The sequence below is a fragment of the Cydia pomonella genome, chromosome 13, assembly GCF_033807575.1.
Source record: "Cydia pomonella isolate Wapato2018A chromosome 13, ilCydPomo1, whole genome shotgun sequence".
NCBI classification, from domain to species: domain Eukaryota; kingdom Metazoa; phylum Arthropoda; class Insecta; order Lepidoptera; family Tortricidae; genus Cydia; species Cydia pomonella.
The window spans coordinates 6,632,004-6,652,475 of NC_084715.1; the positions used below are offsets into that span (position 1 = coordinate 6,632,004).

The following is a 20,472-nucleotide window of genomic DNA, read 5'->3' on the forward strand; positions in this document are numbered from 1 at the left end:
TCAGGAACTTCATCAATCTAAACGCGCGCAATCTTTTAGCGGTTTCGCTTTAAAGTTCTTTTGCTGAACATATTTCTATATATAATACTAGTTTCTACTCGCGTAGTGCGTTGTTATGTTGATGATTGGCAAAAGTACCCTATGTCCTTCCGTTATGCGAAATATCTCGAGAACTACTAAAGCTATCGATTTTAAATTTGGAATAGTTATGATTGTTATGATAAACGCAATCCGACAAAATTTAAAAGTCTAGTTAAGAGGTCAAGTGGGCTTAGAAAGAGAAGAGATGAAAAGCCCGGGTTTCAAACTATCTACATACCAAATTTTATCTAAATCCTATCAACGGGTTAAACTTGGTTTAAACAGTTTTACTTTTCTTTGTAAAAAGTTTTTATTTTCCAATTTTTAGTTATAAGGCATTGTTAAAAGCTTACGAGTAACGCGTGACGCATAAATGAAAAACACAAATGTTTCATGCTTAACACTAAATTCGCTAATTTTAATAAATAATCAGGATTTTCCTCAAGTGCGTCTGGGAAATCATTCCTGCCACTATTCTAAATCTATCCTCCGCCCCGTCACTGGCCCAATCCCTCAACCTTCCGATCACTCAACCTCACAGCACATTAACCCCTGATCACTGAAACCCTTGACCCTGAACCACCAACACCAAACATTCAACCGCTATTCCCCGACTCCTCAACCCCAGACCCTTTAACTCCTAATCCTAACCCACAATTCCTCAACTTCCAACCCCCGATCACTCAACTCTTACCTCCCGATTCCTCAACTCCCAACCCACAATTCACTACACCCTCGACCCCTTAACCTCTCAATTCTTGACTCGTCAAGCCCAACCCCCTCAAATAACCCCAACCTCAGACCCCCGTCTACCTTACATACCTCTCACACCTACCCCTCACCTCTTATTTCCAACACTGCCTACATCAAAAATCATAATACACCCATTATATTTATTTATATTATCATACACAATTTAAATAATAACAAAAGTTATTAAAAAAAAACTTATATAAATCACTATTATAACAACAAAAAAATTACCCAATTATAACAGGTAAATTCCACATATCGCCCGTTGTCTTCATAATCAGTAAGTAGACTTACCACGACTTTGACACTGACATATTTGCTATAGCGTAACTTGTTTTCTATGCATCTCGCTCGTACTGGCATCCTATTAGTGCGAGCGAGATGTATAGAAAGTAACTTACGAACACGTCAGTTAATATGTGGACTCAAACTCGTGGTAAGGCTACAGTTGCACTACATCAAATTGGTAGTTTACGAGAGGAAATGCTCGAGTTGCTTAAGAATACAGTCAAATCACCATACATGTGCCTTTAAAAATTGAGGAGTCGGAGTACATACATTAAAAAAAATAAGAAAATAGCCACAACCGAATACAGAAAGAACCTCCTCCTTCTATGAAATTGCAGTCGGTTAATAAGAGCAATTACTGCTGATAGGTTAAGGAAAGAGCGGAAGGTCCCTCACTGCCAACATATTGCATCCTCGGGATCTCTGGCCTTCAAACATACAGAGTAAGTTTATATAGGTAACATCAAATAGTGTAATAACGCTTACCTAAGAAATTTAACAGAACAACAATTTCCTGTTTTGACTTTGACTATTTTGACCGAGAGTTGACTTCACGGTAGTTACAAATAATGGACTAAATATATTTTTTAAAGGACTAGATATCCTGTAGTCGATAAATCTTGGGCACATAATAGACATAATGTCATGTACTTTTACCTAAAGTGCTTACGGCTGACGTTCTAGCCCAGGCCCTGCAAAGAAACGGGTGACTTACCACTAGGCTACGAGTATAATGTACTCGTAGTTACTTAGTTGCCCAAATCGTATTAGGTATCTGACCCTTTAGCATGGCATGACCACAGAATAGCTAATAGGCATGACTTGCGTTCTCGCGTACGACTCCAGACACCTAGAGCGACTTCAAATATGGAGTCGCACATGAGTGTGCAAGTCATGCTATATAGAGGGTGTGATGAGGGCTTATTTACTTAAGCGTTGATGGCATTATCAAAAGAGTATATATTTATAAGTGCAAAATTCTGCATCATTGTGTTTCATCGTAAATATCCTGTTGTAGAATATATACAACGCATAGCTACGAGTATAGGTGTGTCATCCTACATATAAATTCGTGTAGGATATTCTGCGGAGGCACGGCAGTTAAAGTGCTTTAGTCGTATTTGATCTAGGCTTAACGGAATTCTTTATCAATTTTATCATCTGTCACGTCAAACCACAGACTGAATAACAGGTATCAACATTCACGCGGGCATGAGAACCATGAAGCGTGGGCGTGCAGCCATACAGCCAGCTGATTGGCCAAAAGTCGAGATGCCACATCATCAGCGTGTCGTTGGAGCGTGGATTATATTTATCATGTTTTCAAGTGTTGGAAGCGTCTGATATGATAGGTACTTGTTGCTAGTTCATCTCATTATAGAGAGATAAATCTCTATGAATATGATCGTTAAGTTCAAAATTCTATGATTGTCCAGGACACTTGTGGTGTCAAAATAATTATTGTGCAATAACACAGCTATTAATTGGGTGTTGTAGCATGCTGTGTGGGTACGGCAGCTAATCGTATCTTCAAGAGTAATAATAATGGGATATCCTATAAAAAAATCCAGTTATATTCCTACACCGTGTATTGGTGGTGAACAAACTTTACCACAGGTTATGGGCTCAGCCCAGCACGGTATATAATTAAATACTGTAATGACAAGAGTGAAACAACCAAACGCAATATAATAATGGAGATTGAATGTAAAATAAGGTAATTCACGTAAGTAATAGTTCATATTTTTGCGAAGAAGCCAGCTATATTTAAGAGGGTAAAGTTAAGTTAATATTACCTTCAATAGGCAATATACCTACTCGTAACCTGTGACTTGTATGATTTATTCCGGATACGGATTTTTTAATGTGAATATTTCGCTTATCATACACTGTTTATAAGTGTCAGGTTTACAAATGTACACTGATAAAGTCAATAAGAGCTTGATGTTTGTTGATCCAACAATGTTTGCAATTTACTTAGCAGGGATTCTCGCTATCAATCCGCTTGTTAGTTGTTTAATGCTTCATTAGTCGGAAGAGATCTGTGGTCCGTTCATATTCCACGAACGAAACCATAGAGAAATAACTAAGTTTAGAGCTCTGACTCGATACCACAGAATAAATAATAGTACGAGAAATGCCAGAAATGACACTTCCTACAAAACTGACAGCAATTCAGGGACGAATTATGCTGTCCCTTTCTAATGTATGGCATTATCTTATTTGTGGTCGTGCACGTGTAGGGACGTCAAGTTGTGCCAACCCTAATAAGTGCTCGGAGCAATTTGAGCCGAACGGTGCCGAGAAAAGCCGAAAGGAGGAGTGTCGCCACTGTCGCCCCACTGTCCATACATCAGTTTCCTTACTTAATAAATAATTAGTTGTACCTATGGAAGTTTTAAATCGCTTAAAACTGAATAACTTATTACTTTTTTACAAATAAGTTTTCGCGCAGCTAATTAGTTTTTATCGATGTATGGAGCGAGCACTCTAACTTTACTTATTTCTCTATGACGAAACTTTACAAACTTTACGCCACGTTGAACCTTGGTGAAATAACAATTACTTAATATGAAAGACATGATAGGACAAAAGAGTTGATAGAATAGGTACTTAATACAGGGAACTCTCCTCGTAAATATCTCTCTCCAGGGGGCCTAGATAAATGCTAAACCGGTTGGTACGAAATTCACGTGACTATTTCCATAGATTATTCGGGCCGCGTAGCCAACGTGCCAATCATTTACGCTCCGTAGGGATCGAAACGCAACTGTCACTGTCGCACTAATATGGAAGAGTGAAAGAGAGATACAAAGCGTTTCGTTGTCGTAGCGATAGCGGCATGCAGTTTCACAATTGGCGTTTTCTATCACCGGTCGTCAACTTGGCTAGGCCCCCAGCAATCGGACCGGCAGGTTTCTTTGTTACTGCGAGCTACGAGGCACTTAATTTACATAGGCCTACCGCAAACCACGTTGGACGGGTTGCCTCCCTATCACACTTACGTACGAATTTACAAGTGCGACAGAGAGGCATTACGTCGAACGTGGTTCTCTATTATCTACTGGTTTAGTTCGATCTATGGTTTAACAAAGAGCTGATAAATATTCAAGTTTTGCTTTGTAATTGCGTGATGTATTATCGTATTTATCATAATTCTTTTGAAGTGGTTAAAATGTGTACATGGTACATGAATGGTAAGTTTGCTGCTGAATAAGATATCATCATTGATAAAAGATATAGATAAAACATTATCCTATCTGCAATGAAAGGGTTAACTGGTTAAACCGTTAACCCAGTGTCAAATTAACCGTTAACCACGGTATATATAATTAACAGCTTTATTTACATAATAGATATATACAGAAGTATTACTATTAATAACTAGCTTAAATCTAAAATAGGCCCTTGAGGCATTGTACTAAGGATGCTGGAAGGCCTCATTGAATCGCAATGCTGATACGTTGTGCGAGGAAGCCGCCAGCTCTTCGGTCACGAGTTATGTCAACCAGACGCATTGCGATTTCTGCAAAAAACTTGACATTTACACTTCGCTCTAATAAACAGGGAACTCCTGTACTGCCCGCTATACCTAGTTCATGCATGTTCCCTATAATGTAATGTTTAAAGTCCGTCTAAGCTAAATCTGCATCGACTTGAACAGCACGAAGTGAGGGAGAGTAAACGTCATATCAAAGAGCATATAATCACTACGTGGTCATATCTTCATAAAAAATTGACATAAATGACTCGATATGACTATGGAGTGTAGAATTAAAAGGAATGAAATCTCTTATGGTAGAACTGTTGCAAAAGTATCCAGCTGTCAGTTATAAAGAATAGTTCCACTCTCCAGAGTAGCGCTAGAGTAGCTAAGAACCTAGGCGTTAATTGACGGAGTGAAGTGCGCTGTCTAGATTAGATTTTTTTTCAAGTAATTCTAGGTATTGTAGCGCCACCTATTTGAAGTTTTTTGATTACACTTTTTGGTACATGTACATGGAGATTCCATTCCTATAGATATGACTTTTATAGGCCTTTTAGGCATAGATATTAAATCGTATATTAAGATAACCGTTAAGCCCCCTCCAGACTATGCGCGTGAATCGCGGCGCGACTTCGCGGAGCGAACATACCGCGACGTTGATGTAGACTCCACACTCGCACAACTTTGCGGCGATTTCGCAGTTTGGTTCGCGGCAAGATGGCGCCGAAGCGTCAGCTGATCGGATTTAGTTTGCGGCAAGGCACTGATTCAAACTGGGAACTTTCAAATTGATTTTTGGTTGATCAAGTTCGCACCCAATAGTAATAGGTATAACCAAGTAGCCGCCATAGAAGGTTATAACAGTTCAGATTAACCGACTCGTGAGCGAATCGCGGCGCGAAGCGATCGCGAGTGTGGAGTCTGGCAAGATCTCGTTCGTGTCTCCTTTGACGCGGGCCAAATACCGACAAAAAACGGGGAAATGGGCGCGAAGGCGTGAACAATCTACGAAATCGACGCGAGGGCCCTCCACACTCGCGTTCGCGGCTTCTCGCCTCGATTCGCGCACGAGTGTGGAGGGCCCTTTAGGAATAGCATATATTAAACCTTATTTATAGTGTATCTTTTCACTGACGGCTTCTGATAATCGACGTACGTCACCATTTGTCAAATGAGTTCCTTTCGGTCGCGTTTAAGTTACTTATTTTTTTAATTATTAAGTAGCATCAATAGTGTTTATTTATGTAGTATTTATTTAGTGTGATATGTGAGCCAGAAAGCTGCCGCAGACAACGGGGGATGAAGGCGATACGCCTTCACATAGCGGTAGTCAAGACCGGGCACCAAGTAAGTGATTTTTAAACTTAAGGCTGCACCTGATGCCACCGACCTTGCGCGTGTCGGCGGAGCTTATACCTCTCACCGCACCACCGCTGCAAAAGATTGAGCGCGCAGAACTATGCGTTTGAAATAGAATTTCGCATGCTCGCGCGCGCAACGCAGCACAGAGGGCCCACCGCGAAAACCGAAATTGGCAAATTGCGCGGATCTTTCTCTCTCACTCTCACTGAGATGTAATTAGTGACAGAGAAAAATGCCCGCAATTGACGAACTTAGATTTTCGCGGTTATACCCCATTTCCGTCTAGCAACACAACTTGCCTTGCACTACGGACGAGAGCGGGGTAGGTATTGGTAGGAATCTAGGCGGGATTTAGGCTTATTTTTTTAGGAATTGAGGCATAGTTTTATTAATTTGCAAAAAGAAAGAAAACCAAATCATTTTATATTGTTTTGTGAGAAAGATTGTAAAGTTTCATATATTTTCAATTAAAGTTGCAGCACTACTGGATACAACTGGATACTATAAGGATACAACTGAAAGAAATAGGGGTGGCCTCAAGATTTTTTTCTTCAATTTAAATTAATATAGATTTCCAGAAAAATCATGTCATTGCTCATATCTACAGATCGTTATATATTTTTTTCTGCTCAATAAGTATTTAATTTAAAAAATGGTTCAGAGTAACTTAGTATTCTGCGGGAGGAGGGACTGTAAGGTAATGTGGCATATAACATTTTTGGTTTGGTCATAGGCTTTTGCATACGTATTTCGCTCAGACACTGCCAGAATGAAATAGCTTCGCTACTTGTATCTACCAACCTTCTCTAAGTGAAGTATCTGTACAAACGCAAAAGTTAAAAGTGACGAAAGTGTTGTAGACGGTCTTCCCAAACAGTCCATATTGACCTTTATCTTATGGTTTTCGCGGACCCTTGCGCACACTTCGACCGATAGGGATCTTTTGTGCAATTGCCCCCTTAGGAAAGATCCGTTTACTACTCAAGAGATTTTTCGACCATCTCCCTGTATCAGGCCACATTGACCTTTACTAAGTTTACAATCCCTTCCGTATTCACAAACCATAGACATCGACATCTAATTCACATGTGTACACTTTTTATACACATGCAAAATCACGAATACCAAAGAACCATTTACAATAACGCCAAAATAACTTGAGCTGCGATTTGAATGCAATTATTTGTTGTTGAAGATCGCTATTATTTCGCACGCAAGGAACGCAGGGGGCAAATACAAAGACACGCTTTGACTGTTTTGAATGGTTGGATTTACTTAATATGAACCGGTTTTTATTACGCGTCCAGTCCAGAGGGTGGATCCACCACTATATCTGTCCGGTAACTGGTTGGAATCACTACGGGTACGCGGCCCCGGACTGCTCTAGCTGCTAGTGTCACACATCCCTCTGTCTCCGTGGCGCTAGTATCCTAAATCCTTACCCTTATCCTTCCTTTTCCCCTTTTCCCTTTCCCAATTTATCTATCCTTATCGAAGCAAAGAATTCCCAAGGAGGGTTGATGTCAGGCAGGCGGCCGATCGTAAAAAGATATGCCATATCTTATACAACATGAGCACGACAGATGATAGAATATGCGATAATGCTAGGGCGTACCCCGCAGGCGACGCGCAGGCGCAGCACCCGGCGGCTGTGAGAAATGGACGAGGGTTGCTGCACCAGGGACGGGGGCAGCGTAAGAAGCTAGTCCGGGAAATAAGACTGAGGATTGCAAGTTGGAATATAGGTACGATGACTGGAAGAGGAAGAGAGTTAGCGGATGTTTTGGAAAGGAGACGAATAAACGTAGCATGTCTGCAGGAGACGAAGTGGAAGGGACAGAAAGCAAGAGAAATTGGGGCGGGGTATAAGTTTTACTATTGCGGCAGTGATGGAAAAAGAAATGGGGTAGGTGTAGTGTTAGATAAGGAGCTTAAAAACAAGGTGATGGAAGTAAAGAGAGTGAATGATAGAGTAATTATCGTTAAATTGTTGATAGAAAACTTGATTCTGAATGTTATTAGCGTATATGCACCGCAGACTGGATGTGATGATAGTTTGAAAAAGAAATTCTGGGAGGATTTGGATGTGGTAATTATGGGAATACCAGAATGTGAGGAGATGTACATTGGAGGAGATTTTAATGGACATGTGGGAAGAATGAATGACGGATATGAAAGAGTGCATGGGGGCCGTGGTTACGGAGTCAGGAATCAAGCGGGAGAGGCTCTACTGGAAGCAGCCTTAGCCTTTAACTTAGCCATAGTGAACACCTACTATCAAAAGAAAGAACAACACCTTATCACATACCGTAGTGGCCACCACTCTACCCAAATTGATTACTTTCTTCTAAGAAGGAGTAAAATACATTCGGCTAAGGACTGCAAAGTAATACCCAGTGAGAGCCTAGTTTCCCAGCATAGGTTACTGATTCTAGACTTAAATCTTAAAGTACAATATTTGCAAAAGAACTCGAAGCCCCCACCTAGAACAAAATGGCATAGATTGAGCGATAGGGAGTTAGCTGAAAATTTTAGAAAAAGAATAGTCGATAAAATGGTAGGAATGGGTGACATGGCAGGGATGAGAGCGAATGATTGCTGGAATGAAATGGCGGTATGTTTAAGAAGTGTGGCAAGGGATGTTTTTGGGGAAACAAAAGGGAAAGGAAAGATTGATAGGGATACATGGTGGTGGAACGAAGATGTGCGAACGATTCTGAAAGAAAAGAAGAATGCTTTTAAAGAATGGAAAAAGGTGGAAGGGGAACGATAGAGAGAAAGAAATCAAGAGGTCAGCTTATTTAACAAGTAAGAAGAAGGCTAAGAAAGCAATAGCAATCGCAAGGGCCAAGGTACAAGATAAATTGTACGATTTCCTGGAGAGCCCCCAAGGCCAAAAAGACCTCTACAGAATAGCAAGAGAACGAGAGAAGAATGCAAGAGATATAAATCATATGAAATGTATGAGAGACGAAGCAGGAAAGATTTTGACGGATGACAAAAGCATAAAAGAACGCTGGAAGAACTACTTCAATAAACTTATGAACGAAGAGAATGATTGGAGTGGAGTGCTAGAAAATGATAGATGTAACATAGGTATGGTGAAAGAGATCTCTGTAGAAGAAGTAAGGTTGGCAGTGCAAGGTATGAAGAATGGGAAAGCGGTTGGGCCAGATGGTATACCTGTGGAAGTATGGAAGTTTCTGAAAGCGGATGGATGGAAGTGGCTGACTTTATTCTTTAATAAGTTGTTGCAAGAAGAGGCGATCCCTGATGAATGGTGCAACAGTTCGCTGGTGCCCATCTTTAAGAATAAGGGTGATGTACAAGATTGCAACAATTATCGGGGAATAAAGCTCATGTCACATAGTATGAAGATATGGGAAAAAGTAGTAGCGAGACGAATGAGAGAAGAAAGTGAGGTAACACAGAACCAATTTGGGTTTATGCCGGGCCGGGGAACTACGGACGCCATATTTGCACTTCGCCAATTGTGCGAAAAATATAGACTTGCGCAAAAGAACTTACACATGGTGTTCGTGGACCTGGAAAAGGCATACGATAGAGTCCCCCGTAAGGTTCTGTGGTGGGCTATGAGAGAAAAAGGAATGCCAGAGAAGTATGTGCGGCTTATTCAGTCCATGTATGATAGAGCCAGTACTCACGTCAGGTCTCAAGCTGGAGTAACCGACAAGTTCAATGTGGCGGTAGGTTTACACCAGGGGTCAGCTTTAAGTCCGTATTTGTTCCTCCTGGTTATGGATGCTCTGACATCGAACATACAGGAGGAAGCACCCTGGTGTATGCTGTTTGCTGACGACATTGTTCTTGTCGGAGAAAATGCACTTGAGGTCCAGAGCAGACTGGGAAAATGGCAAGAAAAGCTGGAAAGTGTGGGACTGAAAATAAGCAGAACCAAAACGGAGCATATGTTCTGCGATTTCGGTGGTCTATCCAGTTTTTCCCATATTGCCTTAGACGGTGTATCCCTACCAGTCTGCTCCGATTTCCGGTACCTTGGGTCATTGATCCAAAGTGACGGCAACATCGACCGTGACGTGAAAAATAGAATAAATGCGGGATGGATGAAATGGCGACAGGTCTCTGGAACAACTTGCGATCCACGAATGCCCCTTAAACTTAAGGGGAAAATCTACAGGACGATCGTGAGACCTGTTGTAATGTATGGATCAGAATGCTGGGCGACGAAAGTGACGGATGAAAGAAGAGTGCACGCAGCGGAAATGAGAATGTTGAGATGGATGTGTGGAGTGACGAGAAAGGATCGAATTAAGAATGAGTATATAAGGGGAAGTTTGAAAGTAGCACCGGTAGCGGAGAAGATAAGGAGTGGTAGGTTAGCGTGGTATGGGCATTTAATGAGGAGGGATGAATGCCATATAGGAAAAAGAATGTTAGGAATGAATGTTGATGGACGGAGAGCGGATGGTAGACCCAAAAAACGATGGATGGATTGTGTGAAAGAGGATATGAGGAAGAAAGGAGTGAGTGCTGAGGTGACGAAAGATAGAGGAGAATGGAAGAGAAGAACATGTTGTGCCGACCCCACATAACGTGGGATAAGGGCAGGAGGAAGAGTCCGGATAGGGTACACTGTACAGTAAAGGTGACTGAAATTAACAAGTACAGTAATAATATCTTGCAAAAAGAGGCGCGCAAAATTGTGTATGTAGGCCTGTCATTCTATCCCGGTCAAATATAATGCTTTTCTCAAGAAACGCGTGAAAATACAACCTAAGAATCAATCATAACCTATAGTTAAAAGTAAGTCGAGTGACGCGCGCTTTTCAATTTTGAAGCCGACAATATTGTACGGAATTTCATTGTCGGCGCGGCAAGCTTAGCGCGAGTATCATGATGTTTCGCAGCCTACTTATTTTCACGAAAGTAATGATATTATTTCCACGTATGTTTGGGTAAAAATCGGAAACAATCTTATATGTTACTCTATAAGAGCGTGTTATATATTTATGCGCGCTTTGGTTCAAGATATTATTACAGGTGACTGAACGTCATTATTGGCTACATATTTTCATTATAAAGTAGGAGAAGGAGGTCGAAAATACCTACCGACTTGTTTTCTTTTCTACACATGTAAAACCTACGTGGCCTATGTGGGCACAGGTATGAGGCGGGTATGCCTGTCGTTTAATGGTTTTTGTTGAATTAGGCCATATTTTTAAAAGTCGCCAACACTTATTTTTGGTCCCATCTTCTTCTTCAGGCCTTATTCCCATCTTTATTTGGGGTCGGCTCTCCTAATCCTTAGTCTCCGGAGTGGTCTTTTCTGGGTCGTCTTTGGGTCCGTATTGGAGTTTTTGGGGGCTTTCTTTATGCCGGATATCTATGTACTTTGAGACTTCCGCGATGCCTTGGTGCCGGTTCGTGTTCCAGCACTTTTCTTGTCATGTGGTCGGCAGGCCTCCTCATGACATGACCATACCAGCGAAGTTGTTTCTAAAGTCTCACCTCAAAAACCAATATTAGCATCACAATAACTTTACAAAACTGACCATACGCTATGTTTACTTAATTTTACTAAGTAAGATATTTTAACAGGTTTTTTTGACCTGAAAAACATTTCTTTACAGTCTCGTCTCTAAAGGCCCCAACTTTATCGTGATTTTTCACAATAAGTAATCAAAAATGCTGGTCATATCGCGATTCATTATTAAAAGGAGTCGAATCTGCCTCTAGCTATTAGGGTTCCATTTTCAAACGAGACCACGTTTCAGTTTCATACGCTGTGTAAAGTAAAACCAGTTCACAGGCTGTCCCGAATTTGGCTGTGAACTTTTCTTTGCTTGTAACTAAGTACGGGGAGCACGTGTCTTGAATATTAATTTAGCGTACGTTTTGACTGATATTCATGAGTCACTAAACGTTTTAACGTTAAAAATAATTTCTTTAGTATGCAAAAATTTTAGTTGTAAGTAGGTAAATTGTAATAATTCAGGCAGCTATTTTAATTATTTTTTCATCGCTCATACTTGCACGAAAGAGATCTTATTTCATTGGGACTTATACCTTTTTTTTGTCACTATTTCATACAAACTAAGTTGCGTAAATGAGTTTTACTAGATGTTTAAAATGTAATATTTTTGTTTATGTTTAAAAATATTTCATTTGATTAATTTAATATCCGTTTAAAATATTTTTGCGTAATTTTCAGTCGTGGCTGAATGCCGAATAAGTCCGTGCCTTCGATGCCTAAGAACCTCTCAAGAAATGACAATATGGTGGACGAATGTTTGATATTTCATCGCATTTTAGAATTATTTCGCTTAAAATTTAGTTTTTTTCTTCGCAAGTGTGACGAAGCATTGTTTGTAACTCCGGGGGTAAGAAAATTGCAAAATCGGGTCTCCACCTGCGGTTGTCGGGAATTACCACCCTCGTTTCCAAAATTTCATTAACTGCCTCTTTGCACAATGTACTATTACTTTACCTGCGTTTATACCGTATTTAAGACCTTAAAATTTGAATCATATAGGTATGAATGCTCTCCAGAGCTCCACAAAAATAAGATTTTTTGAAATTCCTAAGGGTTATCTATGTTGCGAAGTTGCGAGAAGAGGCTATAGTCATTTCATATTTCAATCGAAGAAAAATACATATTTATTTTTACTCTACTGTAGCAAAAGCGAGAGTTAAAAATATAAAGGCAATTGGTCGCCTTGTTTACTACTTGCAATCTAGACGTGCGGGACCTACTAGTGTGTCCAGCCAAGTTCGAACAATGTCGTTCTTGTAACTTTATTTATCTATTGTTTTCGGTCACAACTAGAATTCATGGACAGGTGTTAAAAAGAACCCTCAATTAGTATTCAGCGCAGGCTTGACCACTTAAGTATCATTGCAAATGTCATTATAATTAAGTCATTAACACTGTCATTAAGCAGGTCTTTTTACTGTTTCTTACAATCTCTGCAGGCCTTTAGACTCGTGCGCATGCTTATAGTAAAAGTTAAGTTAATGGCTTACATGCGGACAGGATTTGATCTGTGTGCATCATTATTAAATGGGTAATTAGGAGTATTTGTGAGAATTGTATATTTGCTACGAAAATAGATAAGCCGTATTTTAGAAAAGCCTTGTTCATTTTTTTCTGCAACATGAAATTAGGCTAATAATATTGACTTAATTGTCGTAAATACAATTATAAATATTATAATACAAATGCTGCTTGTATCTTCAAATACAGGAAATCTTAAAATGGCTATCAGCTTACACTTTTAAACGTTCTCTCTAAATTTCAAAAGAAATGTAAACAATGGTTACCACATAAGTCGGAATGTATGTATTTGTAGTAAACTTTCGCTAATTAGTGGAAGACTTCAATCTCAAGAATGGCTAGCCACTTAGCGGAGTTAAATAGCCAAGTACATATTAATATGTACTAAAAACAACAATTTTACCATCGGTGGAATTTATATCTAATTGCAATATAAGTAAGATTGGAGAATTGTCAGTCGACAATGTAGATGATGGTACTGTAAGAGCTCTCGTGGTTATGATAAGCTGAAGATAAATACGTACTTACTGCTTGTAATTATATACCCACTGCACTTGCATTGTTATACTAAGCAGAGATCTTGACAAACAGGTCAAACGAAATTAACTCTTAATATATGTAGCCATAAAGGTGTCTGGTTTGCAGTCAATTATCGTCACTTATACCTATGATGACTGACGGAATGAGGCTTAATACGCATCTCTTTATAACAGTTATAATAATTATAAACAACTGAAAAACTATATGAAATGTTAATTCCAAAATAATTTACAATAAATATTTTTCCTCTTTTTTATCAGCAGAGCAAAAAAATAAGTACTTTAAATATTGCGTAAGTATCATGCGTCAATGTTATCAATAGCAGGTAAGTTTACAAGTTCGTACATTTTTCTAATTTGTAGGTAGACGTGATAAGTAGAGTGTGTAGGTGACAAATGTTGATCCACTTGTCATACTCGCACGTGCAATTGTCGAGCCGGCTCAGTTAAAACCACCTCTTGTCCATTGTACCGCGACAGTCGACCGTACTACCTTCGCGGGCGAAGTACGCCGCAACACGGCCGATCGACTTCACATTACGCGCGGAAAAAATCGTAAACAAAAACTAACCAACTAAATGGTTCAATTACCAATAAAAAATATAGGTCAAAAATAGAACAGCCTGTATGGAGCGCGCGTTGTAGTTCGAATTTTGAAAAGTGTGCGGTTTAGTTTTTTTTATTAAATTTTGCAGTGAAAATGGGTTTGAAGCCGGAAGATGATAAGAGGCCGAGTAAGCTGGCGATTATGGATGATGTTTCGGATACACCACGTAAGTTTTTCAACATGTTTTCTTTTTTTTTACGTTTTCACTACACGACTACCTGTTTTTATTGGGAATGAACAAAAAAAACTTCAAAATAATATTCATAACGTAAGAAACATACCTACCGTAAACCAAACCAAACGTATACCAAAAATTTAATAATGTAAATAAATAGTTACAACAATTATTAACAAATTGGATCTGAAATTATTTATTTTAATGCAAAATATTATAAATACGAAATCGGCATAGACATTAAAATCCAAAAAACAATGACTATTACTAAATTAATTAATAAACGGACAAATTAATTTAAATATGTTTATAGCAAACACGAGTATCGAAAATTCTCTTCTCTTAAGAAATAGCACAGCCTTGATGCAAAATTAACGATGCATATAATTAGTAATCAAATATTCGCAAAACCTCGCCAACCGTTAAGTACATGGGATATACATGAGTCATAGATGTTATAATTATTGCATGTTACCTAAAAAGCTAGCGTGATGTCTCGCAATCACAAACGTTGAATAGAATTTACGACAACGAATAAATAGGGGGGACTTCAATATCATGAGTCAGAATAAAAATACAAGATTCTTATTCATTTCATTAACCTTTTTGGCTGTATGGTCATTATGACTTTAGCCCTAATTTTTTAAATATCTTCCAAAGACATAGACATGAAGAATTTAGCAATTTTTTTTTCTTTATTTTAAATCGTGTTCTGACATTAGTCCTGACCATTCTTCTTGTTTGATTCTGCTTGTAGATATAATCTGAAAGGCAATACTCAAATATTATGATTTCATTTAATAGTTTGGTCATTTGAGACGAACCATTGATTGCCATTGTTGATGTAATACTCTCACGCTTGAATTTGAAGACTTGACCACACAGTGGAATGATTTCTGCTAATATAACTCGGATATTCACATTTATTTTTGCTTTATATCTACCTAATATAATAGATATATTAATCGACTACTTAATATTAAATGACTAAATAACTATATTTATCATGAATTAGATCGTGAAGTAGGTTTCAGTGAAACTTTCGGTCCCGACTGTACCGAGAACGTGCTGTCTGTCGAGCCCCTGGGGTTTTCCAAGGCACTACGGTTACGTGGTTGTTCAGAAAAGGTGAATGTAAAGATTTTTTAAGCGTGAGTAACGTACTTATGACATTATACCTATCTCTCGTGTCGAATGATGACAGTTCCTTCAAATTCTTTTGGTTTAATTAAATGTTTGGTTTTAATAAAATCAAGGCGCGGCTTACGTGGGCGATGACTCGCGAATGCGACGCGGCATTCGGAGATCGCCCACATAGGACACTTCCATAGGTATCAAAGGATTGAATACACCCGCGCCGCGCCGCGCCGCTTCGCGTTCACGAGTTTCAGATATTTTTGAGCACCTCGGCAGCTGCGATATACGATGGCGACTGTACCTACCCTGGGATTTACAAGCATCCATAGGCTTATCATAAGATGTTTATGTATGCTTGTTAGCCGCAAGAGTGATCAAGTAAATGTCCTACAGATTGCTAAAATCATAGTCCTCGATCTACGTTTATACCGGGTGTGGCCTGTAACACGAGCAAATAATGAAAACATAATATATTGTACTACTCAAACGGTAATATAACTTTTGATTAATCACTTTAAAAAATTATGAAGGTTTTAGATTTCCTCTTTTTCATACAAATGAAATATTATTTTTAATGTACGCTTTCATCAATCGACGACCGGTCTGGCCTAGTGGGTAGTGACCCTGCCTATGAAGCTGATGGTCCCGGGTTCAAATCCTGGTAAGAGCATATATTTGTGTGATGAACACGGATATTTGTTTCTGAGTCATGGGTGTTTTCTATGTATTTAAGTATTTATAATTATATATTATATATATCGTTGTCTAGGTACATACAATACAAGCCTTATTGAGCTTACTGTGGGACTTAGTCAATTTGTGTAATAATGTCCTATAATATTTATTATTTATTATTTATCAATGTGTTTGACGTTGCTTGTCACGCTTTAAAGATAACAAAATTCGCAAACCAAAACACAAGTTACCTACTTACTTATTTGTAAAGGTTGCTGAACAAATGTTGGTCAGTTTGAGGACTACAACTTACAGTTTAATTTATTGTTTCTGTAACAGGTCACACCAGGTCACTCATTATTTATATCACTCATATTTCGTGTCTCAGTCTTAATAAACTCATCCGGTTATCATATACACATTGTAATGTCTCATTGTGAGTTGTAGGATTTTAGGTCACGTACGCAATCTTGTGCCCCCACTTAGCGCCTAGGACCTAGATTATAGAGCTAAGAGAAATCCCAGCCTTATTCATGAGTTTCATGACGTTAAAAAACGAATTTATGATAAGGTGGTAATTGTCATTGACGAACCGTTCAATTTTGCTGTTCAAAATGAGTTGAGAAAGTTTTTTTTTTTAATCGGTGATATCTCGGATTTTATTCATTTCAGACTACACGCCCATAAATAAGATACAAAAAAAGTAATCGACCAGCTAGCTGTTGATTTAAACCTGAACAACAGATACTTATATTCAACTGACGAAGGATGACTTCCGTTAAGATAACATGACTTTCTCCCTACTGTACCCCTAGTGTAAATAAATTCGATTTCCAAACGTGACGTACGCGTTTGCGTTTAGTCTCATTTTGTATTGAATTTCGAAAGAGCGCGCCAAGCGGGACGTTTTGGAAACTCAAAATCCTATACAAAATGAGACTTAACGCAAACGCGTTCGTCACGTTATGATGTCGATCAAAGTTACACTAGGGGTACTGTACCTATTACCTGTCTGTCTGTAAATTCCTAATGGGTGTAACAGAAGATGGAAGAATATATGTCTGCCTGTACAGCCTCCACCACATATAAGCTGAATTATTATTTTTATAACCAATAAGACGCAACCGCAGACTCAATCATATGTTCAAAAATAGGTCATTCAAAACTCGTCAATATTCATTGTTAAAAATCCTGGTGCCTTTTGCGGTCCCTTGCATATTTTACATCCTTTTGGAGACTTTTGATTACGCAATTTTTATATGAACCTGGCAGTGAAAATGTATTACCATACCCTACCCTATACTATATTACCCATACCCTATACTATATTATATAAGAGTGCCATACGCCATACTTGACGTTGGACTTGGCATGAAAACTTAGCGTGGTCCGTCTTTAGCTCTTGTTTGTCATTGTGCATTACAAATCATACGTCATTCATTTGTGTTCACCTACTTGACAGTTTCGCAAGATGTATCAGTGACAGATAACTTGTCAATACTCGGTAAAATGATCTTGAAAGATGAGATACGCAATCTTTCAAAGATAGTTCATCAATCATTGTCGATCTGATATCGTTAAGGTACTAGTTAATGGACATATTGTTTCTATGTCACAATAGTTTTGTCTAGGTATTTAATACCTAATAAAAAATATACATCGTGGTAATATCTTTCAAAAAAGCCCCCTGCTTAAATTTTAAAGATTAGTACCTAATGATGATCTGAGGCTAAACCAAAACCAATTCTATAAAGTGGTCGAAGAGGACCCATTTAAACTATTCACCTTGTATACATGTTCATAATAAATTGAATTGATGAAAAAATTAAAATCTAGTGTTTTTGTCGTGTTTTCGTGTTTATAAATAATTTGAATATTATGCAATACATAATTTATTTTCTACTTTCTAGACCTAAGCCTGACTTGTAACTTGGTGTCATAATATAAATAAATTATTTGCATTTTTTTGTATTTATATTTGAAATACGTTCCCTACCAAAATACCAATATTTAAAAAAAGATTTTGCGCTTAAAATCGGAATTATTTACTTAATTCATGTTTAAAAAGCTGCGTCGAAATATTCTTTCCTATGACATTAACCGTTGCTATGTTAGGTCTTGCCTGTGACCTGTGCCACGCCATGAATACTAGCTTGATTAATTTTCCACATATATAGGTACCTAGCATGTTTTGTAGCTCAAATATACATAAAATACTTTTCGCCTGTCTGAAAATAGGTTTCAGTATAGCGTGCACCACGCACCTCAACGAGTAAACTGCGTAAGGTCAATGCCTCAGGTCATCTGAACCGTTTGTATCATGTTTATAGATCTAAATCCATTTTGTGAATTATTAGAGCAATCTCATTAGTTCTGATAGTTTAAGCCATTTTTAAACTATTAGACATGTGACTCAGAGGTCTTGATGAAACTTGTGGGTCATCTCACGAGACAGATAGACACGCCGTGTCTATCTGTCTCTACATTAGGAGTTGCTTAAACTAAATACTTTAAACGGATTAGGTATACCCTATAAAAATGGTTTTTCTTTATGCTCCTAAGGCCCAACGTCCAACGAATGTATGTAATTTAAACCATTTTAAGTATTCACAGAGTTACGATTCTTGTTTCGTTTGATTTTAAAACCTGAAAAAATCAAACATATTTAATTATTGGTTTGTAATTCAACTGTCAATTTTTCTTGTAGACCTTAGGAAAATATAGTAGAAAAAACCTAAAAATATAAAATTCCACTAAGGTGTAGAATGAGTGTTCAGATAGGATTAGTTAAGTACATATTTTTCTAATGTAGGTACACTGTAATATGAGTATTTACAAAGGCTCTCTTTTATCTTAATTAGACCAATAGTGGGACCGGATTTTTGCCCTATAAGTTTCGATAATTCTAAAGAGTGAAAAGTGATGTTTATCTGGTATTGGACATATTTTTAAGCATATTTGTAATATATGAAGAAAATTTAGAACGAGCGTTAGATATAAATAAGGTATTTATGTATTTTTATTGATGAATTTTGAATATTGAATTAAAGTACAAAATGTAAGCATCGTCTTTTATAATATGTATGAGGCTTATTGCTATCAAATTTTTAGAAAAAAAATCAACGTGCTACTTTGTCAAACTCAAATTAGCTTATTATTTTGTCAATATTGAATTAAAGTTTGAAAAATCCACAATATCATATCTAAATTCTTAAGTTAATAGGCAAGGCAAAAAATTAGAAGAAAAGGATATGTGCTTTACAATTAATATGCGTTTTTTGTCCTGTAAGATCTAATATTGAATTAAAGTCCGTAGAGATAAGTCTATTACTATAAAATAATATAGGCAGCCATTTTATGGAAAGTAAGAAATATCTGTGTGTAGCTTGCATTGTAATAGTAAAATCAACTTAAAAAGGCGCGAAATTCATAACCACGCCGCGCTGGTCCGTCAACATGTCGGCTCGGCGCGCGGGAGCCTATCGTAGCCGACCTAGTGAGCGATAGATACCTCGCCCCGCCCGCGCCCCCCGCTCAGCTTCGCAAGCGCTGTTTGTCTTTTCTTTCAAATCATTCATTTGTTTGTTTATCGTGCACATAAATTAGATGCGGACATTACATGAATTTAATTATAGATTAAAAGTTATTATGTCTTCAAAATGAGTGAAAAATGTTTGATATGTGTACTGTACTGACTTAGTAACAGAGAAAAAACGAGGAATTGAGCAGCTAATAACTGCGAGCAAATAATCTTTCTTGGTGATGGGAAAGTTAAATATTTCTACGGGAAGGAGGAACTACGTTTCCATAAAAAGTGTAGATTATACATTGAGTCGAAGGCTATACCGGCGTACAAAAGACTAATGGAGGTGGCATCAGAGGGCTTACCGCGAACCACGTTCGACGTGTTGCCTCCCTGTCATACTTACGTACGAATTTACAAGTGCGACAGAGAGGTAACACCTCGAACGTGGTTCGCGATAGGCCCTCAAATGTACAGCCAAGTGACGATGATGAAAATTACATTTTCAAAACTTTTGTCTTTTGTTACCATTGTGTTAGCCGCCTGTACTTACTTTCAACATATATTAGTAGTTTATGTTACTGCTACTTAATAAAAGGCATTAAAATACACGAGTGTGGGCTTAGGAAACGAACGAAGTGAGTTTCTTAAAAAGATCACACGAGTGTTTTAATGCCTAATTATCATATACCTTTAAACGAGCAATTCTTGTATATATATATTTCCGGGATCTCGGAAACGGCTCTAACGATTTTGCTGAAATTTGGTATATGGCGGTTTTTGGGGGTAAACAATCGATCTAGATTAGT

General features: G+C 38.1%; 2 protein-coding genes across 3 annotated transcripts in view; both read left to right on the forward strand.

The window, feature by feature from the left end:
* The first annotated feature begins 5,797 nt into the window (after window positions 1–5,797).
* Window positions 5,798–20,472, forward strand: part of LOC133524063 (putative inorganic phosphate cotransporter) — a 106,352-nt gene continuing 91,677 nt past the window's right edge. Inside the window, exon 1 of one of the 2 annotated variants that reach the window (XM_061859862.1) lies at window positions 5,798–5,956. Coding sequence is in view for 1 of the 2 variants with exons in the window: in XM_061859860.1 (XP_061715844.1) it covers window positions 14,247–14,319 (73 nt within the window). In the remaining variant the exon portion in view is untranslated. Of the gene's footprint in view, window positions 5,957–13,984; window positions 14,320–20,472 lie in introns of those variants that run through there. The other variant, XM_061859860.1, reaches the window with a different exon arrangement.
* LOC133524055 (craniofacial development protein 2-like) lies at window positions 7,279–9,193 on the forward strand. The gene has a single exon (XM_061859846.1). It carries the CDS (start codon window positions 7,542–7,544, stop codon window positions 8,742–8,744), a length of 1,203 nt encoding a protein of 400 aa, XP_061715830.1. The 5' UTR covers window positions 7,279–7,541; the 3' UTR covers window positions 8,745–9,193.

Excerpts from the sequence above, each read along its gene's own strand:
- LOC133524055 (XM_061859846.1), top strand. The coding sequence starts at position 7,542 with ATGAGCACGACAGATGATAGAATATGCGATAATGCTAGGGCGTACCCC.